Raw genomic sequence first — 24,284 nt, forward strand, 5'->3', positions numbered from 1 at the left:
GAAGGGGAAGGAAAAAACATAACCCACTCCCAAAAAAGCCCTCTGAGTGCAAATTGGCTTAGTGGGGGCTTTGTGCCAAACAACACTGCAACCAGCACTGCTGCTCCACAGAGGGTAATTATATTTTAGTTATGATGTCAATAAGCAGCTGCCGGGAGAGCTTCTTTTTTAATCCTTTGAAGCTCTGAGTGAATAAAGTGAGTCTTGGAAAAGCAAACCAAGGCAAGAAACTTTCTAAATATAGGAAATGCTTTGGGATTTTTGCATGACAATGACATTTTCAGGCATAGGTAAGAGATTTCCTGCATTTATCAGTCTGAACCATTGTGCCTTGGTTTCTTTCTTTTTCTTTTTTTTTTTTTCCTTTCTGCTTCTGCTAACTTCCCTCTTTCCTCACGTTATTATTGACTGTTTCTACAGATGCTGTCTTCAGAGCGAGAGCACTGAGGAATCAATCACAGCCATGTTATAAAAGGATCCTCATCACTACAGAGCTGAGTAAGTTATTCTTTAGGAACAAATTTCACTGAAGCAATATGCATGCTGCATTATTTATTTACCCCAGGCCCTTTTTAGAATTCACAGGCAGAAAGCGACAAGCACTACATGTCCAAGGAACATTAAAAGGTTTGACTTAGATGTTAATTCACTGGCTTTGAAGGAGTCAGGATGGTTTATCAGGAGAATAAATATAACAAAGTGTTACAAAGGTCTCAGTGTGTAGCAAATCTCTGAAGCATCCATTGAAGAGAAAGATAATGTCCTTGGGTTTTTTTTCTACTGGACTGGATCTCAGGAGGTCTGAGCTCTAATCACGTGGCCGGCATTCATCCCACCTATCCAAATATACTTCACTAAGGTAGATAAATCAGGACTGTATTTCCCTGGTTTACCCTTATTTTCAGCGGAGAAAGAGGCACCACCAAAGGGAATTCTGCCCAGATGAAATCTAAGCTGCTCTTTGGCCGTGCTTTCCTCTCTCTAATGACTGTAAAAGGCACTTGAGAGAGACTGTATGCCCAGTTTTCACCCCACAACAAAATGGAGTGAGTCAAGGCCTAATTCTTTGTGTTCCAACCCTTCCCTTTCTGGAACACTGGTGATGGTTCCCTCCTCCAATTCTGGATTATGGGGGTAGCTGCAGGTTTCCTCATTTGTACAGGTGGCTGTGAAAGAACAGAGCCTGTTCCAAACAGTCTGCAGTACATGGCGTTATGCAGTGACTGCTTGGGGTGCAGTACTTGGATGAGTCCTTGCACAAGGACTGAGAGTACAGGCATGTTACTGCAGAGCCCAAACACCTTTGTCCTTATTCCAAAAGGCTCAGCCTCTCTAGCGTGGATTCATAACTCAAATAACTCATGGAGTTCTTTCATGCCTCTCTTGGCTGTCTTTGTCTTCATCTCCCAATGGTTACAAACTGGATCTGTTACTTAGGAACATGTGCACTGATTAACTGATTACTAGTAACATAGCAGTCAGTGTCACACCAGGGTGGCGTGGCTGGGCTGCCAGTCCCAAGGGACATGGATGTTTAGCTCCATTTAAAGTGCTGACACAAGAACGTACCCATCAAATTAGTGCAGCGTGTTGCTAGGCATCATGACTGGCCCCTGACTCATTCAAGCTCTTTTATTTTTTTTTCCTTTCTTTCTTTTTGATGCAATACTTGTAAATGCTATGTGGACTCAGCACACATGGTGTACTGCTTAGTCAAAACTTGCACCTGATGAGCTGTGTCCCAGAAGCAGTTAAGCACCTTCATGAACTATTCAGTCCTGTGTACTCCTTACACTGAAATACTGAGGAGCTGCTGAAAAAAAAAAAAAAAAAAAAAAAAAAGCACAAAATAATGATAAGATAATGATGCTGCCTCCTGAGTAATTTCAGAACTCTTGAATTTCCCAGAGTGATATTTGGAAATCTTGTGCTGTGGTTTAAGCTTTTATTTCTGTTGTGTCCAAAAGTCTCAGAAATGTTTTGAGCTGGCTACTGAGGCCCAGCTCCTCTGAGAAGATACTGTGCAGTCAAGCTGACATCTTCAGACAGGCATTGCACCCTTGTGATTTCCCTCCAGGATGTGGTGTGTCAGTGGAGGGGAAAACATCTGCAATCTGTTGACATGACTTGGATTTTAGTCATGTCAGATCTTTGACAAAATAATGAATTGAGCCCAGTCCCTTAGCACATGGATGTCTGCCCCTGCTGTAGTCTTGAACAGCACAGAAATATGTTCAGAGTTAGAAAGATGGGCTAGGAGGCAAAACAACCCCAAGAATTTAAAACCTGGAAGCACAAATCAGCTAAACAAAAACAGCTGGAGCTTTCTTGTGATTGAATAAGCTTCCTGTAAGTCCCTCTGGTAGACCTTGATCTAGACAAATGTTCACTTTTGTGCCTGTCTCTAGAAACAAGCTGAGAGGGGTAATACTCATGTGCCTGAAGTTGTAAGGGCTTTGCTCATGCTGGGCAATTTCTCATTTCACAGCACAGTGAGTGTTGACCAAGGGTCATCTGTATCCTTTTGTCTGTCTGACACACCACAGCCAGCGATATGATACCTATTGCTAGCACTGTTGCTGGTCAAAACCTGCTATAAGAGAAACTAAGACACTTCATACCTTCAGTTCAAATCCTGTCACCACTCAAGTCAGTAGGATTTTTGCAATTAAATCTTGAGAGGCACAGGAAGCAATGTGGTATCTCAGTAGGGCCAGAACTGTTGAGTTTGACTTGCCTCTGCCACCATTTCTTTGTGACCAGGATGGCATGCCAGAGCCTCCTGCGTCCCAGAGGTGTGCCGTGGTCCCAAAGGCATGCTGTCCTCTCACACCCGCTGAGCTAAGGGTGCGTAGCCAGGGACAGAGAATTAGCTGACAGAATTAGCTGAGGGCCTGCACTCCTCTACAGAGGACTGCGTAAGAATTTTGCCTTGAGGAGCAGGAGCATTTTGTGTTGTCGTCATGCTCTGGCGTGCTGCTGCTTCTCCTTGCCCAATGGTGAGAAACAGAAAATTAAGAAATGCTAAAATGGCCACTTTGCCTCAGGCTGATCCAAGGCCCAGTAAATGGCAAGCTTTGCATGGGGTTTCTGCAGGCCCAGATCCACCAAGCTGAGCACAGTTCAACGTGTTGAGCATCTTCTAAACTTGCGAGTTGGCCAGTGGGCTCAGAGGCATGTTACAAATGGTTATTGCTCAGAAACAATGGATTCTAGAAACCCTTGACATAAGGAGACAGAGATCTGGGAGAGAAATAATGAAGTGATCTGTAAAGAAATAAGAATTCTGAAAATATGTAAAGGAGAGAGAGTGATGTGGAGAAATAAAGTGGATCCCTTATTGTGGCATGCTTTTCATACCCAGACCGTATTAAGCTAGTCAGTGGAGTCATACTGATTAATGCCAGATGCAGAGCCAGCTCTCACATCCAGGGTGGGTGAAATATCTGTGTTGGGAATACATGGCTGAAGGATGACACCAACACTGCAAGACAACAGGAGACATTAATAGTATTGTGATTCTGGCTAGTTTTAGTCATCTTTAAAAATGATGCACTCAAATGCTTTCTGACCCAAGGGGACATAATAGAAATCAGTCATTACTCACATAGAGTTAGTTGTGCTCACTCTCTATTTTTTAATGGGAAGATATGGGTTCTTGTTCAATTCCTCTCAGTCTCCTACTGTGCTGCTGTCATTCATCAGCATTCTTACTGGTAGTGCTAGAGTGCCAGGACATACCTAGCATGTTCAGTAGCACAAGCAGGGGCCTTCTGCCTGGGTGTACTTTGATAGTTCCCTGGAACTAGAAAGGAAAGTTAAGGGGGAATCACTTCCAGAGTAGGGAGAATTCTGCAAGACTGTCTCAGCCAGCAAGAATAAGAGTGAGAAACTGGTGAAGGTCCCTGCAACAGTAGGGCAGCTGTGAAGGGGACTCTGTAGCCCCAATTTAAGCCAACAGAAATAGTAATTGTATTTCTGTTAAGTCAGGAAAATGAGGGGAAGAAATTAGATTATTCCTTTCTTTATCAAAGTGGATAAATTGGTCATGATCTGATCTTAAAACTTTAAGTTTAGGATTCCATGGGGTTTGTCTGCCATTGCACAATCAGCAGCACTAAATGTTTTGTTCCTCTTTTCTTTACTAATGCTGTGTGCTGTGGCTAGTGCTGGACACAGAATAGTGAACTGGATTTATTAACTTTTGTTTCTGATTCTAGATGGCTTCTCTCTGTTGCTAAGATGTTTCCTCTTTCTCCCTTGCTTTTCCAATAGAGTCTTCATCAAATGCCCAGTTCATTAATCAGGCTCCCAGCTGCAATTCTGAGGTTCCGAACCATGATCAGCTTTTCACCACTGGTGCCCCTGCAGGAGCAATCTTCTCAGATAGCTTCTTGAATTCTCTTTTGTCTGTGGTAAGTAGATATATCATGTCCTCTGTCAAATTTAGTGGCATCAGTGTGTAGCAAAATTATTACCACTAAGTCTAGCTTTAACAATGGTCAAGGCCATGTGCATCAAAGAAAGGCACAAGACAAGTTGCAGAGATCGGTGATACGATTAGTTACATGGTGCCCTGAGAATTGTATGTGTCTACTCCTATTTAAGCAATTTGCTAATCAGTGGGCTTCTGTGATCTCTTGGAGTAGTGGGTTCCATACACTAAAAGGCAGCTATTGGCTCCAAAAGACGTGTCTCTCAGTATGTGCTATTAGCAGCCACTCTCCCTGTTGTTGATATACATATAGAATTATTTGGAGAAACTTCTAGAGTGTTTTCCTAAGTTTCTGCTGTTCCCAGCTCCAAGATATTGACAGGCTACAAAAGGTATTTAAAGCCAGCCTGATTTATTTACTTTTGACAACATGATGTTAGAATCAATCCCTCTAAGGGAACTGCAGTCACTGAAGCCAAAATTGCATTTGACACCAGCTGGCCCCTTGGTGGAAAGCTCCAGCATTGATGCCAAAGGCTGAGAAGATTGTGGGCACTCTGAATTCTTACCTGTTCACATGGAAAGGAGCTTTATAAGCCTGGCTGGAGGCGCGTTGGTGAGCTAGGGAACAGGGAGCTTGCACTACCACCGCTTTACCATAGCAGGCATGGGGATAAATGGAACATTTAACTCTTCTCATCAGTTCATCTGGGGGAAACTCACTGTAGATTTGGATGGGAAATCAGTCTACTGAACTCAGTGGGAATCTCCCAATAGCTTTTTCTGAAAACGTATAAAACAAATTCCACAGAAGTGGGCTGCTGCTGATCTGCAATACCACATCAGATTTAAGTGCATATTTTGATTCTCTGGAAATCCATGGCAGTGTGTACTTTTACAAACACTTGCAGCACAAAGACTGCATACGTTGCAGCAAAACTGCAAGAATGGAGGGAACATGGTGACCCAACCCTGGTGACATAGTCATTTTAAATTGCCGTCAAAACTGAGTGATATTGTCAGTGGTGACACACATGCAGGTCACACTTTGGTGGAGTTAAGCCAGGATTTTGGCAGCAAAACAGCAGTTCAGCTCATAAGCTGGCACTTCCAAAACTGCCTTTTTTCTGAAAGCCCCTTTCTTTCTTTTCACCCAGATTCCCCCTGCTGCAGTCATTCCACATGCCTTGCTCTCAGTTCATGTCCAAGGGGATAGTGCTTGGGTGGCAGTTTTACAGAAACTGAATAAATACAAAACAAATCTCTCCAAGGGATAAGCTGTCCAAAATAAGTGTGTCAAGTCCAGTTACGCTTTTCTGAGAAGGCTTCAGTGTTAGGGAAAGTATTATATTGCTGCTACTCACTGATATGTCAATCAGCCAGATGGTAATTAATGACTGCTAGTGTCAAGTGTAAAAGTAACTCAAGACATAGCATGACCTGTCTTAAAGGATAAAATTTCACTCAAGCATAAGATTCCAAGTCTGTCCAGGAATGATCAGTACTCAACTCTGCTTTAAAGTAGAGGGGCATCTCAGCTTGGATTCAGTCATTCTGTAAATACAGTGAAGATGGAGAGAAATACGATATTGCTTAGCAGTTGCAGTATCAGGGAAAAGACATGTGAAATGGAGAAGAAAGACAAGGAAGGGAGCCTTCAGCAGTCCAATATCACCTCCTTTTGCTGTTACCGTGAGTATCTGTTGAAATTCCTCAGGACACTCGGAGCAGGCGTGCTGTTTTCTTTTAGCTTGAAAGGAGACTGGCAGAAGAATCTGAATGGCAGAATGTGGTCTGTAAAGTGAACTGTTACCCCCTGAAAGCCTAAAGCAGAACTAGCATTTGCGTCAACGTGACTCTTGAGGTCTCAGTAGGCCGAAAACAATCCAATGAGCACAATCATTATGGCTCGGGTACTCTAATGAGCCCTGGATTCCCTTCCTGATCCAGCTGTGGGTTGTTAAGCTGTACAGGACCAGTTTTAAAAGCTTAGTAGCCACATGGAGTCAGTGGGACTAGGCAAGTGCTTGGTGATGGGAGAAGGTTTCTAGTCTTGCCTTTGTGTGCAGAGGTGTTCCCAGGAAGTCTGCTTGTCTGAAGATGTAAGCAAACATCAACTGGTGAAGATAGTAACATCTCATGGGCACGTTATGGAAATGTTGCTCCTTTTAAAGTCAGCTTCAAGACCCATTCTGAATACAGTGTGTTATTTCCTGAGTGCACGCGCGCACACACACACACACACACACACACATGCACACCTCTGTAGTTTCCCGGCCTTTCAAATTCCTGCAGTGTAACTCAGCAAAGAAAGTACAGAATGAGGGTGACATGCAAATCCTATTAATTCATCCAAGTATGGAAATGCAATCCTTTTGATGTCAAAAAGTACAGCAATGATATGTTAAAGAGCTCAGCACGCTTCTGTTAAATATGTAAAGTACAGATTCCCCTGAAGCTGTATCACTCCTGGATAACCCTGGACTATAGCTCCTTACTTTAGAAGACTGAGAATTAACTCTAACAGCATTATACCCATTTGCCCGACAATATGGTCAGATGTTCTTAAGCGGATTTGAGTTTAGCGTGGATTTAGTAACACCATTACTTCTCTGCAGCTTGTTTAGTTTCTTTACCCAGGCACATGCAGGTGACAGATTCCTCAAAGTGGCTCTATGTAGGAAATGAGCTTTTTGAGAAAGGGTGGAAAATAAGTTATTTGATGCACTGTAGGCAGAGGAAACACTTTCAGCTTAAAAAAAAAAAAAAAAAAGTAAAAAAAAAAAAGTAGAGACTCTAGGCCTTTTTTTGCCTTAGATCTGAATTTGAACCATGGTAATTTTTCCAAAAAATACTGACTGAGGTAAGGGCACAGAGAGAGGTTTTCAAAACAATATGGCAGCTACGAAGATGGAGAGCTTCCTGCTGCACCTGCTCCCTATGGGGCTGGCAGGGCGGTTGCGCTGCTCAGCCTCACCTTGCACAGTGTGCTCCTGCTCAGGTGACATCAGAGCTCCTGCCCAGTTTTCTTACACACACACGTGTGTGCACCCCCTGCCTCACCCCGATTGTGCCATTTATGCCTTTGAAAATCTCCCATTCAGACACATCTTAATGCATTCTATTATAAGAGCAGAGGTGGGACCTTCTGGCTGCTCTTTGAAGCTGAAATGAGCTAAGCAAGTGGTGATCCTTAAATATTGTCAGAAAACTTTAAACATAATTAAGGACAACTTTAAGTGTACAAAAAAACCTCCCGAGTGTCTGTGTGATCACTTCCTCTAGGTTTTCACTGGAAAGCTTGATTTTCCTTTCCAGCGCGTACTCTTTTCTCTTTGACTTTCCATTGTCTCTTCCTTTCCAGACGTACTACAACCACCACATCTTGGCACTGCTGCAGACTTTGGTGACAAGTGGGACAAGCCCAGCATTTGGGGAACAGCTGCTGGAAGAGGGCAGCAGACTGCCCAGAAGTCCTGACAACATGACCCACAACGCCTCCCAATTCAGATGCAAACTGGCACTCCTGCCGCTGTCTGAGGGGTTGCTAGTGGGTGTCACAGTGAGTTCCCTTGCTGAGTGGTGCTTCATGGGCTAGGCTTCCATCCCTGCTGCTGGTACTTTTGGGTGATTGTCATTGCCTGAAGTTTAGTTTCATTCAGTTGAATCTCATTATGTAGCTTAAGCTATGTTTTTAAGAGGCAAAGACATCAGATAGCCTTTTTTTAATATTTAATTTTTTATATTAAATATATTTTATATTTAATATAAATCTAATATATTTATATTAGATTCTAATCTTATGGGGGACCAGTCATTTTCTTTCTATCTTGCCAAGTATTATGATACTAAAAGTAGCGAATAGTGATGATAGTTGGCTAAATAAGTGACTTACTGTTGGGCTGAATCGTCCGCTTTGGTTTCCTTGAGATAAGAGAGGTTTTGCTTCTTCTATAGCAGGAGGACTCCTTTGGAGACATTTACTGCAGAGCTTTAGACTTGTTTGGGATTCTCTGCTTTGGGCTCTACCGCCTGATGGAAGAGCCAAATCCGTACAAGAATAGGCAAGTATACTTTATCTCAAATTGTACTGTAAGTCAAAAGATAGTAGTCATGACTTTGAAGTTAGGCATCTGTTATAGGCAACCTGAATTACTTATTTTTGTCTTGGATTTAGACATTCCTGTAGGTAGCTAAGGCCATTTGAGGCAAACTGGTGTGTGGTCTGAACATGGTGCTCTACTGGCGCTTGTATGAGATTCCCTTATGTTCACTTAAGATGTGATTCATCTTTACAAGTGAGCCTTCTGCATTAGAGAGCTGCTGGAGCATGAAGTTAGTAATGCTGCTGAGGGCAGGGATTTCAGAGAGTTTGCAGGCAGAGAGAACCTTCTCATCTGACCTGTTCTACTCACCGATTCTTTCAGTTTCAAGATTTCAGTGATTGCTTGAGCTTCAGATCTCCTAGAGAGACATTTAGTCTTGATTTAAAGATTTTGAGCAATTAGAAAATTTATCACATCTTCCAGCAGCTGTTCCAGAGACTAATTAGTTGAATTTAAAATATATCTATCCCATTCCTAGGTAAAATTAAACCCTCTGTATATTGTCTCATCATTCCAAAGAATTCTGCACATGCAATCAGTCACTGCAAAAAACCCCTACAGCTCTCTTGCTGTCCCAGACACTTGTTTCAAAGGCCTCACAAAGCAGCCGGACTCTCATGTGCTCCTGCTTTTTCAGGTTTGTGATTGCTCGGCCTGCCAGTGACTTGAAGATGCTGTCTACGGATCTGCTGTTCTGTGTTGTTCCATTCAACATTGCAACAACTGTTGACCTGTGATGTGGAAGTCAGTTACCAAGCAAGAAAACAGGTAGAACAGACACCTTCATGTCAGAGCTATGAGAGATTGTGAGACGCCCTGCAAATAAAAAATTGTACAAGTTATTAAGACTCCCACAATAAATTGCCTGTGCTCTGATTTCTTAGGGGTGGCAGTTTGAATTTGGCTAAACATGAACATGAGGTTATTGCTGAAAACAGTATTGTTAAGCTTTAACAACAGACATATCAGAGTAAAATGCTCTCTCTGTGAGGAAAGGGGCAAAAAGTTGAGTTTCTGCTGAACATTGCACAGAACAGACTCAACTGCATACAAACACAATGGCTCTGTTGAGTTTAGAGATTCTCTGCTGAACTTCTCAAATTTCAAAGATTCCAGCACACTAAAATTCAGTTTTCTTGCAGCCAGAACTGAAGATGCTGGATTGATACGCATGAAAAAAAAACAAAAAACCAAGCAGAAAATCCCCATGAACTTGTAACATAAATCAGGCCCTGCCTGTATATTACAAAGTCGGTTGAGGGAAGGAGGAGAGTGGTGGTGGTTGGGGTTTTTTTTTTCCTCTCTCTCTTTCCCCTAACACTAATTAGGTTTGAAAGACTGCAGCTTGAGTCCAGATACCACATGCTGAGAAGAAAGGAACCCAAACAGCTGACGCAGAGTTCAGACTAAACTAACTGCAGGCTCCCCAGGGACATCACAAGGTAAACCTGATAGTCTCTGTCATTTACAATCATTATCAGGCAGCTGAGTCTCTGTAATTTTACTAGGGAGCCAATTAACAGATCCCTGAAGCTCAAGAATAAGGTCTTGGTCCTTTTTCTATTTTAGACAGGGAAAAGGAGGAAAGTAAGTCTTTGTTTCAAATAGGTGCTCCAGAAGCTTTCCTACCTAAGGGAATGGTCAGGTCTGGGCTTGCACTTTTCCTCTTGAGGAGCAGGATGAAGCATTGAGCTTAAGAGTCAAGGAACTGGTTTAGTACCCAGCTCTGGAAGAAGCTGGCTGTGTAACCTTGAGTGAATGATTTAACTGTATCCTAATGCTTGCTGTGTGCAGGGAATATAATAACATACTTGTTAATTTAGATAATGAGAGCTTTAGGGAAGGGACTGTCTCTTGTGATTTGTTTGAACCTCACATAAATAGGTACTGATTTAGGATGGGACGTTTAGGAACTCCACTCAAATAACGTGACTAAGAAGCAACAGAAAAGTTTGGACGAGAGCTCCAGATGGAAAAATATCTGCGCTTAGGGAGTTTTGGAGTTTGCGTTCGGGTCTGAGCCTTAATGTGTTGGACTTATCTTTCCTGGAACAAACTAATCATACATTTTCAATTTGGAACAGATTGCAAGTAGGAATCGGCAAACCATGCTTAGAGCAAACAAAATATATAGGAAGCATGCTTTCTCTTCGCCAGCCCTTTGCAGACCTGAACTTGAGCCAAGACAGTCAGCTGATCTCTTAGTAGGAGTGATTCTGGCCTAAAATCACCCACTGTATATACAAAATTAAATAAGAATTTGTGCACTGGATTCTGTTTACCCTCTGGCAGAACAAGGCTTTGATAATAGTGTCTCAGTCCATTCCCTAGCATGCATTATTTTACAGAGACAAGACATTTAAAAGGTGGAAGGAAGAGCCTGGGTAGGCTTGACAGTCCTTTGACTGCAAAGGATACCCCATACTAAGCTTCTGCAAGCTTTCTGTATTATCGTCTGAACCTTCCTTTCTTCTCAGCTGTGACTCTGTCTAAGCACAGAGCACAGAGGTAGCATCCCTTTTTCTTCCTTATTGTTCTATTGCTTTTAAATAACTACACATGGCTGGACCTCGGCGTTCTGATATTAAGCAGGTCTTGTGCAATGTTAAGGCATTTTTTTATTAAAAACCACCAAAACCTGTTTACTCGTGACTTTCCTGAGTGGGTGAGAAACTCGGACTATCTTGCCAGCGAGCTCTTCTATCTGAAATCACTTGCTTTTCCTAGAAAATGGAGGCAAATGTTGAAAGCATTCCTTCATGACTGAGATCCAGAATGTATTAGTTCTGGCTTTAAGGCACCAAACATTGGATATACTATTGTGTTAGTACAGAGCTACGATACTTGGTGTAAAAGTGTTGCGACCCCTGGTGTGAGTATTTTTCTTCTTTCCATTAGAAAGAGAGGTTTGCAGCAAGCACATTTTTTTAAACTGTTCCTTCTCTCCAAGGTGTGTTAGGTGCAGAACTGCCAGTGATGGCACACGCCCTGCTTTCCCAACTTGCATTCACACTCTCACCGTGATGGGGGAATATGCCCATCTCCAGTCATACGGCTTTTCCAGTACAGCCTATTTCCAGTTGCTTAAGCTGCAACTCCTGGAGCATGTAATTTACTGTGTGAGGTGGAGTGGGGAGAGATGACAAGGTGGAGAAGGGACCTCTTTCACTTTGCTTATTCCACTTTTTGTTCAGTTGCTATATCTGAGCAAGCAGTTCTGCTTCTCATGAAAGAAGGAAGAGGGAGAGAAATCCTAAGAAAGGTAAAAGCATTAATGGGTCAAGGCCTCCTTTGCATAATTCTATTATCACCAGGAAGATTCTGCAATAATCATGTTAGGCATGTGCTCTGGAGCATCAAAGTGACTTGTCTTACCTTACTTTTTGATGTTAGACAGGTTTAAATGCTTTGTACAGATGAGGCACCTCAGACAGCTGATCAAGAAAGCCTGTGCTGTTCAAGCAAAGCAAAGGCCTGTTTTGCACTTTTTTTTTTTTTAGTGTCAACAATGCCACATTCTTCCAGCAAGGAATAATCTCTGTTGTCACAAACTGTGAAAAGCAAAGGTATAGGAGAGAATCTGTGTGTGAGTGCATGCAAACCTGCTTTCTGAAGCTAGCATCTTTGAATCTTCAGCAACAGTATTTTCTTGTGTATTGTTTGGGTCATGTGTTTATGTAAATTCAGCTCCTGCAGTGAAAACCACACTGTGGTACACAAAGCTGTTACAGGATCTCAGCGCTGTAGTTTGCTAATCTGCACCCGTTCTAACCTGTAAAGGTCACTTGAGTGTGTGGGTGGTGATTCATATTAGTAGGTTTTACTTTTTAGCAGTGTTTCCGGAGTCTCCGATTGAGTTCTGAAATTTTTGTGTCAGGTCCAATCAGAATTAGTTCCTGAGCCTAGTGAACTTAGGTGGTATATACAAAAAAGAGTTATAAGGGAAGCAGTGAAGTTGTAGCTTGTTCAAAAGCACATATCAGATTGGTGGAAAAAATAAAACCGGAAACTAGATCTCCTGATTTCTAGGCTAGCAGCTTTCCCACTAGGCTGTTTTGCATTTCTGCTCTCGGATCTGAGCTCCTGCTAACATAATCATTCCCTTGCCAGACTGTCTAGAGATGTAACAGTCTCTTCCAGTGGTGGCTCAAATAGTCTTCATGGAGCACTACCTGACGCATTATTTTTCCATTTATTATAAGATGGTCAGCCTCTTTACAAGAGCAGACAAGTATGATCATGTTGTCAAACAGGAGAGTAAGTTAGTTGAGGTTACCCAGTAGGTGAGCAGTCTTGCAGTTCTGTGTCTTGTCTGTCTTGTCAGCTGGGTCACACTGCTGTTCCAGGCTGGCACACGACGAACGGAGCCAGAAACCTCTCCAAAGATGCACGCAGGGATGTGTAGACTCTGCAGAGGCTCAGACATGCTAGAGCACTTACCCGAACACATGTATCCACCTTAATCTGGGCCCTGATAAGGGCATGCACACAAACACAGGCCTCTTAAAAAAAAAAAAAAAAAAAAGTGCATTTGCCTCTAAAGAGATGAATGTGTACATCCAGGCCAGGGCTGTTTTCTCCCTCCTCCTCCTTCCTGTAGACAGACGCAATCCAGCAGAATGAGTAGTGAAGGGTGTCACTGCTGCGAGCTGGGCTGGGTTTTGCAGTACGGTGTGCCGCAGGTGGTGACTGACACATCGTCAATGAGATCTGAGGAGAATCCAGACTCTATAAATGCTAGATGAGGCAGGCTGGGCATTGACAAAAACAAGAGGTGGCTTCAAACACCAAGTGTCATTATTCTCTGAGAAGGGATGGTGAGAGGCCTAGGAGCTTCCCATGGAGATTAAGTACTTCACAGCAGGATGAGGAGCTGTCTCCTGAAGTGAAGGGACATCCTGTTGTCCTGAGAACGCTTGGGAGGAAGGATGCATGACAGCAGGAGTAGGTTTTGAGAGTGCACACGCAGTTTCCTGCAAAGCGCGTACCTTGTCTGAAAGATGATTCTGCTCTGCTGAGATAAACTCCAAACACCTAGTGGTTTAAATTAATGCCAGGACAGAAGGAGGTCTCTCTTACTTATTAATTGGCAGTGGCTTCTCTAGCCTCTTCCTGCTGAAGGAAGGGCTCTTTGCTGCTTTCCCGTCCATCTACTTCAGCTTACTCTCTCGACCTGCCACCAATGTACCATAAAGCCATAGTCTTGTTCTCCACTGTCTCTCTAGTGGCCAGTTATAAAGGGACTAGAGCTGTTTAACTGCTGATTGCTTCTCTGCTTGCAGCAGGAGGCCATGCAGAGTGAATTAGGTGAGCTAACTGTATTAAGCAATCTGGAAGTGCATCATTAATGCTTCTGACACTTTTTCTGTAGTACACATGTGCCAGCTAATAAGCATTAGTGACTGAAGGTTCTCCAGTTCCCAGAAAACAGGTGCAGCTGGAGCAGTGAAGGTGTAGGCACAGCTCACTGGGCTCCATCTCTCCCCAAGCTGACTTGGTTTTTCAGACTTCTCTATCCTGCCTGTGGGTGGGAGTGGCATGGGGATAACGACTGGAGTAGGCCGTTGTTTCCAATTTCTGCTAAAGCTTTAATGGAGAACTCGGGTTTTTTGGGGGTTGCCTATTTTATTATTTTTTTTTTGGTGACACAACACAACAGGATTTTTGTTTCCAGCCAGAAGGAGGAGCCAGATCAGTCACTGTGACTTGGGATTTGTCTTGTAAGGTTTTCTGCTTTAAAAAATAAATAAAAATTTTTAAAAAAGCAACCCCACTGAGATTCATTCTTTCCCCTTTGAGGCAAGGGGAAAAGAATATTAGGGTGGTTTTTTTAAAGAAAAGCATTTTTTTAAGACTGTCTTTTTTTTTACAGAAATTTTCCAGGGTTGACATTAAAGGTTTAGTCCTGTTTTCCTCTCAATTTCATTCTTGAATAAGGCCACACCTTAAAGCTTCAAGGAAAAGAAGTACTGCTATGACTTGATATTGTGACTCTGTAAAATACTGAGTAGTAGGCGGTTCTTTCTCCCTTTCTCTCATCTTAGTCCTGTTGAATACTCTGCCAGCAGTGGGGAACCAAATGTTCCCAGTTCCTTCACTCTTCTGTGAGAGCAAGGTCTGGTGCTTGCCAGGAATGAGCCTTTTGTTTCCACCACTGTGGCTGGTCTTATGTACTTGCTTATCCAAGCAACTACCAAAAAGAAGCCGAAGTCCTAAATGCCAGACTAATGCATCAATCATAATTCCTGAGCTGCCAGCAGTCATGTAACTGCTTAAAGACCTCAATAGCCCTCTGGCACTTAAAGAAAAAAATCATCTAATTAATCACAGGTGAAACAGCTTGGACCTGCTCCAAAAACCCCTGAATTTACTGCCAAGCTTTGATGCTAATTTTCCTTCTAAGTAACCCCCTAAAGAAATTTACGATTAGGTAATTAAAGTGATGAATAAAGAGATACTTAGAAGAGGGAGGGAGAAGAAAAAGAGGGGAAAAAAATCAACCTTGAGTCAAAAGCCTTAAATCTCCTCCCCTCCTCAAAGAGAAATGTTAGTCATTTTTGCACATGCATTGTCTCTGAAATTGGGTTGGATTCCCACAGGAGGCTTGAGAAATATTCCTTAAATTAATGTTTGCGTAACCAAATAAAACAGAAAAGAAGGAACTCCTAAACAGATTGTAATGTTAAGATGGTTGAGGGGAAAAAAGGGCTTGTGGCTTCTCTCAGAGAATCACATACTATACAACTTTTGTCAGAAACTGCCTCATGTTTTTTCCCCCTAGGTACCTGAGGTCCATTTTTTACCAAGCAATTAGATACCTAGGAATGCCATATAATTAAAAAATGTAGTAATATCTAATTAAGAACTTCAGAGCATCTGAACAACTTTTAAAAGTCTGACCATAAGTTCTTAGTAGGTCACAAGTCCTGTATAATGCTTTTTCAACGTCTTCTCACATTCTTTCTCTCATTTTTTTAGAGAGGGATCTAAGGAGCCTTTGATTTGCATTTTTTCTTCAGGCAAATGTACCACACCAAACAGTGTAAGGAGCATGAATTTAAACATAGGGACACATGCTGCAAAAGCTTGATGGCGCCCAGATCATTTCATCAGAAGATGCAGATGTGGCCCCAAAATAGAGAAAAAATCAGCATCTAGTTTCGGTTCTAAGCCGCTTTTTTAAATTACTTTTTAAATCTAAAAAAAAAAAAAAAAGGAAAGGAAAGAAACGGTCTGCAAAACAAACTTGTCACTATTCAGGAGTTTGCTACTGGCTTTTTGGCACAGTCCTGGCTAATTCTTTCCTTGTGGATAAAAGCAAGTCTTAGAATCCAGGAAAATTCCTTACTGGCCCATAAAATGGGGGGTGAGGGGGTGGGGCGTGTGTGTAAGGTTTGTTTGTGGTGGTGGGAATATCTTCCCTCCAGGACCACATCTCACTTTGCTTTCTACATTTTGATCCCAGGCCTGGAAATGGCAGGTGGCTGCCACACACTCACCTTCGCTCTGTTCTGGGAGTGTGCCCGAGTCTCTGTTTCGCACTACATGATACACCTGACCTTTCTCTGTTAATAAATGCTGGTGACCCCATGGCATGGCCCCCTTCTGCTCTGCCTGGCACTGAGGGAAGAGCTGCTGAATGATTTTTGAGGGGACCAGAGAGGATAAAAAATGAGAAAATGGCAGATTAGATCTGAGGTGACAGAGATGAGAAATAAAAGCCATTAGAGCCCATTTGCAATGTGCCCTCATTGAGTCAAGTTTCAAGGTGTTTTTTCAGATTATTAATAGCCTGACAGCAGTTTTTGTACAGGAATCAGATACAGGAAATAACACTCATGTATACACACTGCAGTGTGGAGGCGAAAGTAGAGTCCTCTCATTTATTTACTTGAAGAGATTTGAAATACAGCAAACCAGCCAGCTGGGTTACAGACAAAATAAACATTCTCCGTTATAATCGTGGCATCTTCAGACACACATCTCTATAATAATGCAGTGGTATGAAAGGAGCTCTCATAAACCTCTGCAGCCAGCCTTTGCCGTCTGTACAGTCTGGGCTGCATGCAGAGTGGCTCTGCTGAAGCCATAGCGATCTCTGGTGTGAAGTGCACTGCTTGAAGTCATTTCAGTCCTTGGGTAACATCTCTGAACCTGGGTCCTGCGGGCCATTTTGGACACTTAACATCTCTCAGGGATCTAATTTATTTGACGTGGCAGGCTTCTTTTAAAACTCGGTCAGGCACCAGTCATCCTCCTCTTACCTGAATTATCTCGGTCTTCTCAGTGTGGTACCCAGTGAAATGAAAGCTAGAAAGAGACGAAGGGAAGAACAAGAATGCTTGGGCGTGTGGGAAGGAAAGGTTAAAAAATTCCCAAAGTTACACTTTGTAGTTGCATGCTTGTAAAAAAGAAATACCAGGTGGGTAGTGCTTTGAACTTCACAAGGCTTTGTGGGACTGACTTGTCAAATATGAGTAATTGTAGCTTTCTTCATAAACAAAGGGTGGCACAGAAATTTGACTGATACAGTTCATGATGCCTACAGGCCAAACAGACATTCAGCTGAAGGAGAAAAGTTCTTCAAACATCATTAGATGGTGATGTCTGCTTGTCTGTGTCTGTTGCTTTTTATTAAACTTTAGGTTTTACTTCCTCATCTGTTGTCGCAACCTAGCTCTGCTCGTGATTATTACTGGGCAGAAATAATCAAATCTTGATCTATATTGTATAACACCTTGCAGAGGTAGCCAAGCTAATTACCGGTGAAGCTGGACAATGAACAGTAAAGACCAATTTTACCCACTTTTTTCTGCTCCTTTCTGAACAGCTGCTAGCATGCCGCGTTGTCTGGGAGGATGTGCTACCATGCAAACAGGCAGCAGTCCCTACAGATCAAGAATTTTCTAGTGGTGCTTGCATAGCCTTAACCAAAAAAAAGGGAGCCAGCCCCTTGCCTTATTTCCACAGTCTCACAATTTATAATTTCATTGTAATTGTAGTTCGCAGGCTGGCAGTCTTAGTTCTGGGTGCGCTTACAAGCCTCTGCCTAGCAGAAGACAGAAATGAACTTAAAACACTCAGTTGCTTTCTAATGAAGCAATATTCCTGCCAGGAGGTCTTTTCCAGGAGATAGATGAGACAGCCTGAAAATCCCCTTCTGCATTAAGGTCAATTACCTCTCAGTGAATCCACATCACCTAAGATGCAATTGAGTATATGCAATTCCTGCTTAATTTGGTAAACCTTGCAGATGCACAAGAATTTCCAAATGATATTTTGTTGTGGAGAAAAGCAGTGCCTTGCCTTGACAAAGAGCTGAGGCTGAGGACAAGTCTCCCACTAGCTCTTGCTTTCACAGCCTTGCAGGTGCTGTGTAGCTTGTAGGAAGTGTTGAGAAGCATTTGTAATTCCTTGCTCTGCACTTCTTGACTCCTTGGACTTGACACGTACACTGCGAGTTGCTTTGGGAGCCAGCATGTTCTATAGTATCTTACCTTCCTGATGCAAATACTGCTGTGAAGTAATTCATGTTCCCTACAATTACACTTTCAGTTTCCAGTAGCACTAAGTCAGCACTTTATGTTTTCCAGTGAGGTGTTAGGGATCAAGCATGTTGCTCTGTAGGTTTCCATTTGAATAAGCCATTAAGACCTGGGATTTTGTCTCTGCAGAGAATTGACTCCGCATTGAATCAGCATGAGGAGTTTTCTGTTAGGGGCTTAACCAGTATTCTCCTTGTCTTTGCATTTTGTGCAGCTCTTCTGCCATTGGTCTCTCCCTTTTTATCCTTGATGCCGCTGCTTATAAATTCAACTTATCTGAGTTCTCACAGGACACCCAGTGTTACTGCATCAGACCAGCTCATACTACTGACCATAAATTACTACCTACAATGTAAAGAATTTCTGTTTCTCATGATTTAGTTAAAAGATGCCCATCATCTTTTGCTATAATTAGTTGCTGTTATTTTCAAATGAAAATACAATTTTCTCTCGAGGAAAAAATGCTTTCCTTCTAAAAGTACATGAAAAGCAACTTTTTCAAATATTAATTTTTCATGCAGTTTTTCAGTGATGTTTTTCATTGACACCGTTCTCCAAACTGTAACTTCTTAATCAGCTTAAGACTGAAATGGTAAATGATATTTCAGCCCTGCAAGACAAAACATAATACTAACTGCAGTGTTGAGATCTCCAGCTTGTAAACTCCTTCAGAATGAAAGGTGCCCGTATAACAATAAGGCATTATTACACTTCCTTTATTACTTTGTACATGCATAATTTACTGACTGCTAAAAAAACCCTGGTGGAATGCCTGTTTGATGTCATCTGTCTTCCCTAAGTAGTGGTTGCTGCTTGCTTCTTTCCTACCCAACTAGTTGCGATGCTGCCTATGGCGATTTCAGCGGCTGAATTCCTTCCTCCAGTAAAATCTTAACTAGTTGAACTGAATCTTCAAACAGATCCACGTCTCCCTCAATAAATATCAAAAGGGAAGTCCAGCTTAATATAAACAGAGAATAGCAAAATGGTGCTATTTATATGGTTCAATTTCCCTTCAGTTAAACCACTAATGGCACAGCGAACTCTCATAATTAAAAACCACATCTGATAGAACAAAGTCATCCGTGGAAGCAGAGAGAGGGGAAGATGAAAGCACCACCAATACAAAACAACAGTCCAGCTATAGGTCTGTACATGTCTCTTCTCCCTGTTCTGAGAATCAGCCAGAGCCTGAAACCTCTTTTGACAAGTAGCTCCTCTGATGACAGATGCTCCCTGCAGCCTCCACAGGCTGCAAACAGATGCATTGTTCTTGCTGTCAACTCCCCATTGAAAGGTGATTCCAGTAAGCAGCAACTGTCCTGATTTGTTAGCATTAGTCAGCAAGTGCATGGATCAGGAAAAGGAAAAGCAGGTCTGGGACTGAAAAATCGGTGCTCATAATCAAGAGCTTGTCAGGATGTAAGTCTGGCTCTTTGGGATGTGAGGGACGTGTTGCTAGTCTTGACTTCAACTCCTTCACGTTCAGAGCAGGACTCATTTTTGTCAGAGTGGTCTGGATGAAGCCATCACATCCCTCTTCAGAATTATCAGCCAAGCAGACTACAGACTCCATTGCTGTGGCAAGACTTGGTGACTCTAGCAAAATTCTGATGCGGAGAGGGAATGAATTAGTGCCAGAAAATGACCCTTGAGACAAAGCAGGGCTACTGATCAGAGTAGGGTGGTGGGTGAGGAGGGGGAGGCTCTGGACTCGAATACTCATCACTTGGAGAAGAGACAGAAAAGCAGATGTCACAATGATCTTGTTCTTGTTTGAGAAGGATTTCACGGTACTGAATGGCCAGACAATAAAACGGCAGTGAAAATTCAGTGCTAGTAAAGTCACATGGCTAAAAAAAATAATCCCAAAAATATTTGCTCAAAAATGTCTTTAATTCATTAATACCTTGAAGGAGAGAGATGTCAGTGCGATGTGGGTAGTTCTGTGAGGGCATCAGCTCTGTGAGAAACTTCTAGAGAAGAAATAGAGAGCATATTGCTCTTTATACCCACGTCTCAAATACCACATACATTTCTGGTCACTCCCATGAAACTCTTTCCCTGCTCCATTAGACATACCATAAAGTAGCTTTGATTATTGTGTTATCTCTTCAGCTGCAGCTGGAGCAAGAAAATGGGAGAGCCTGCCTACTGCTTCTTAAACAGCGGTGGGCAGTAGGGAACAAATGCCCATCATCTTCCACCCACGTTACCCTGCCAACTTCAGTACATCTGACCGAGCTCTGTTTGATATACCAGCGTTTGGTTCATGTGCTTGATTCAAACTTTTGCTTGGAAAAATTCAAATAACTAGGTAATTTATGTCTCTTCTCTCCAGCTTTCCTCAGGCAGCTACAGACCCTAAAGAAATGAGAGGTTCTTCCTGCCCTGGGCAGCAGGGAGGCAGAAGCACCACTAATACGGCGCTAGCTGTGGATTGTCTGTGCTTTGCTTTTTACAGAGCACCAGAATTGCTCATAGCGCAAAAGTGTAGAGCAGATATGAGCCACAGAAACGGAGCAAATGATTAACGCCAAGCATGCAGGCTGGAGCTGCAGTTGCACCTGATTTTTATTTTGGGTTTTTTTTTTTTCAGTACATCTCGGCACTTTTTCCCCAGCCCTTCCTTTTCTCTCTCCTCCAACACAGCTAGAAGTAGTCCATTAGTGTGAATGATGCGTGTCACTGCATGCTGATCTAGGACAGAGCTCAGGCTGCTTTTCAGAGCAAGTGCCTAGAAGCATTATTATACACCAGCCAAGATTCTCAGTGGTGATTTAAAATGGATTTTGATTTTAAAGGTACATCTTAAAAGCACCTGGTTTTCTAAAAATGTAAAACCTACTCAGTTCTCACTATCTGCAAATCAGAAGCACTCAAATTAGATACGTAAAAATAGAAGCACCCCATAGCATTAGTCTCTTCTGGAAATATTGTTAACACAGCCTGGTTTCCTTCTAGTCTGCAATTTGCGGTTGCTGCTCACTGTGTGAAGTGCCCAAGTGTAAATGACTACTGATGGGAGAACCAGGCCCCTAGGATTCAAACAGGTCACGCTCACTTTACTCTGCCGGTGGATTGCAGTCACAACCTGTACCATGTCACCGTTTGGAGCTGGTGCTTTCCGCAGCCCGGCTCTGCCAAGCACACCATTGCCTTGACTAGAACTGCTCATCTGTTGCAGTTCTTGGTCTGAAGACCCAGGGCTGCTATTGCACTTTAATCTGAACTCAGTTCCACTCCCTGTGAGTGAATGTGTTCCTGACCAATCCTCCGTGTGTGTCTGCCCTGGGCAGTCCTGGTTAAGGTCTCAAATATCTCCAACCAATTCTGCATTTTCGTGTCTCTGGGCTTGACCAGTTCCCTTAACCCAGCTCTACTGTAAAGCTTTTAGGTGGCTCAGCAAATGTCAGCGCTGCTCGAGCTGCTTTAGTTGCTTGATTCTTCGCTGAGCCTTGTGACCGTGACTTTTGTTGCAGAGTTTTTGCAGAAGGGCTGTTAACTCTTCAGCTGGTCCATCACGACAAGACTGGAAATACTAAGCGTACTTTTTGCCTGAGGATTCAGGCATTAAATTCATCACTCTAAAGCTTGTAATGGCTACTGCTTGTTATGGGGGAAAGGAAATGTATCTATCTGGGATAGAAACCTTAGAAACACTAACCTGAGCAAAGTTACAGCTGCACAGGATCTTTCAGCATTTGCCCCTTCTCCTTTTTATTAATGCAATTCAACAAGTTAAGCCTGAGCAACTGTGCCTGACCCCATGGCTAGAGTAACATCTGTGACTGTACTCTGTCATTTGCAAAATGGAACGGCTCTAATCTCTTGAGCACACTGCTCTGCAGTGACATTTCCAGGACATCCGCACTCCAAAAGGCATGCAGTAGCCTTGGATTAGAGTTTAAAATAGAAACATGTTTGCCTTTGTGTACGGCATGGGATTGCTAAGGAGAAATAGCAATGGCAGCATGCAGTTGGATTGCGTGACCTACAGTAGTTGTATGGTTCAGAGGCTTTCATGCAGTGGGACCTGGTCTGCTTTTCACATTACAGCGATACTCTGAGCAATTTATTCAGCTTAGTCAGGGAAAGCTGCTACCTGCTCCTCCTAAGAAACTACTCACCTCAGTAGAGACAGTTCTAATTAACACAGGTCTAAATTAGAGCAGAACTAAGGCTAACACCTTAAAAAACCTAGATGAACGAAAGTATTTCCATTATAGCATAAAATCAGGGGAATGCTGTGTGGTTCTCACTGACGTGACGTTGTAGGAAACGTGCTGTCATTTCCCTTGCTGCAACCTCCAACCCGCTGAACACATCTGTACCAAGCAGTGGGGGGCAACTGAGGGAAGCCAGTCTGTTTTGGAAGCAATGTGCCATGTTAGTGTCGTGCCGTGTCGTGTCTCAGCTACCGAGCCTTGCCTTTAAGCTGATGTGACAATACACCTCCTGGTTGTTTTGCAGGCTCAGCTGGTAGCAGCTCAGGTCCTTTCTACCCCTCTCTGTAATGCAAAGTAAAAATCATTTAACTTGTGTTTTCTAAAGGTGCCTTTCATAACTGTAAGCCTGTTAACTCTGGTTTCCTAACAAACAACAGCTGAAATTCTTTTGTTTGTTTGTTTTAGGTATGGTATTTTTTAAACACTCACAGCAAGCTGTTGTTGTTCATCTGTATGTTGGTAAATAGTAGCTGCCGACTTTCACCTTGGGAGAGGCAGAATCTGAGCAAACACAAACTGCCTGGGTAGACCAGGCGCAGATCTCCGGAGTGCAGGAGAGCGGATACAGGGCATCTGTCTGAAGGCAGCTTTTTCCTAAAGCCCTCTGATTTGCACCCTGAGCTGGCTGTAAGCATCAGTTCATGCCTCTGGAAGCGTCCTTTGGTGCTGTTGTTTCTATAACTGTGATTTTGAGGTAGGGACTCTGGAGGTCTCTGCCTGGCCCAGGGAGGTGGGACCTGCCAGAGATGGGCGCACAGCAGGCTTCTTCCCCTGCCCGTCCTCCTTCCCCTCTGCCTCCTCCCTCCTTCCAGCAGCCCAGTGCTGGTGCCCAGCACAGCCTTGCGTACTCTCTCATTCTGTTCTGCAGTGGCAGCTTTCTGCTGGTTTGTAGGAGCATCCAACTGATTTATTGCTCCCAACGTCTCTTAGTTTGTAATAAAGTTTTCAGCAGCTCTGTCGAGCCCGCTCCCCACCCCCGCGCACGCACACATCCCCGCGCTTGCTTTGTTCTTCTCACACATAATGTCAACTCATAAACCTTTCATCAAGTCAACCAGGTGGAAAAAACCCATTACTGAAAGAAGTGTTCATTCAGGTTCGGGGGTGGGGGGAAAGGAGAGGAAGGCGGAGGAGAAAGTTCCCCAATGGAAAAAAAAAAAAGAAAAAAAAAAAAGGAGGGAAAAAAAAAAAAAGGGAAAAAAAGCTGTGTGTGCTCTTAGCTGAAAAGCCGGCTTTGCTGCGCGCCCCAGGTGCCAGGCCCCGGAGGAGCCTGGCAGATCTGTCATCCCGGTGACAGGAGATGGAAAGCGCTGTGTACATATTCAAAGAGGCAGCGATTTGGGCCTAATACCCACTGATGAAAGGGAGCTTCAACACAGCCGGCCTCTGCCAGCGCGAACAAAACCACTTGTGCTTTTGTGTGGCAGGGAGGACCCCCCCGCCACAAACACCCCCCTGCACGCACACATCACACCCCACGCACCCCCCGCACGCACGGTGGAGGCTTCCCTCCCGCTGCTCCCCCGCCCCGAATCGATGTGTTTAAGCCATATTGGCTGAGGCTCATGTGCTGAAAGACGCTGCTGGCCACACAATGGAGGAGCTGACAGGGGTGTGTCAGCAGGAGACATGCTGTGTGGAGAAGGCGTTGAAAAATGGAAGTGAGGAGGCATGTGTGAAGTGCAGAGACCAGGGAGCAGCCCAGGATCTCATTACAGTAGCAGAGAAGTGTGGCGGCCCTGGGGATGGTGTGCTCAGAGCCTCGGTGGCTGCACCAGCCATGCCCTGGCAGGACGCAGCTCCTGCGTGCGGGGGGGACCCTGGCACCTTGCTGGATGGGCGCCCATGCCAACGCACCCCTGGAGCCGGAGCAAGGAATGTCTCGTGGGCAGAGGCATGACAGCAGTACTCGGGGAATCTGGGCAGAGTTAACGCTGGGCAAAGCGCCTTTACTTCTGTGCTTCAGCCC

The 24,284-nt window shown here is 43.5% G+C and overlaps 1 protein-coding gene across 1 annotated transcript in view; it reads left to right on the forward strand.

Moving 5' to 3' along the window:
* The window catches only part of KCNU1 (potassium calcium-activated channel subfamily U member 1), a 251,810-nt gene that overhangs the window by 76,614 nt on the left and 150,912 nt on the right, over positions 1-24,284 (forward strand). Inside the window, exons 23-27 of the mRNA XM_080370366.1 lie at positions 421-498; positions 4,276-4,415; positions 7,800-7,997; positions 8,393-8,499; positions 9,179-9,983. Coding sequence (XP_080226492.1) covers positions 421-498; positions 4,276-4,415; positions 7,800-7,997; positions 8,393-8,499; positions 9,179-9,278 — 623 coding nt within the window. The 3' untranslated portion in view covers positions 9,279-9,983. The remainder of the gene's footprint in view (positions 1-420; positions 499-4,275; positions 4,416-7,799; positions 7,998-8,392; positions 8,500-9,178; positions 9,984-24,284) is intronic.

The sequence above is a fragment of the Falco punctatus genome (genome assembly GCF_963210335.1).
Source record: "Falco punctatus genome assembly, chromosome: 20".
NCBI classification, from domain to species: domain Eukaryota; kingdom Metazoa; phylum Chordata; class Aves; order Falconiformes; family Falconidae; genus Falco; species Falco punctatus.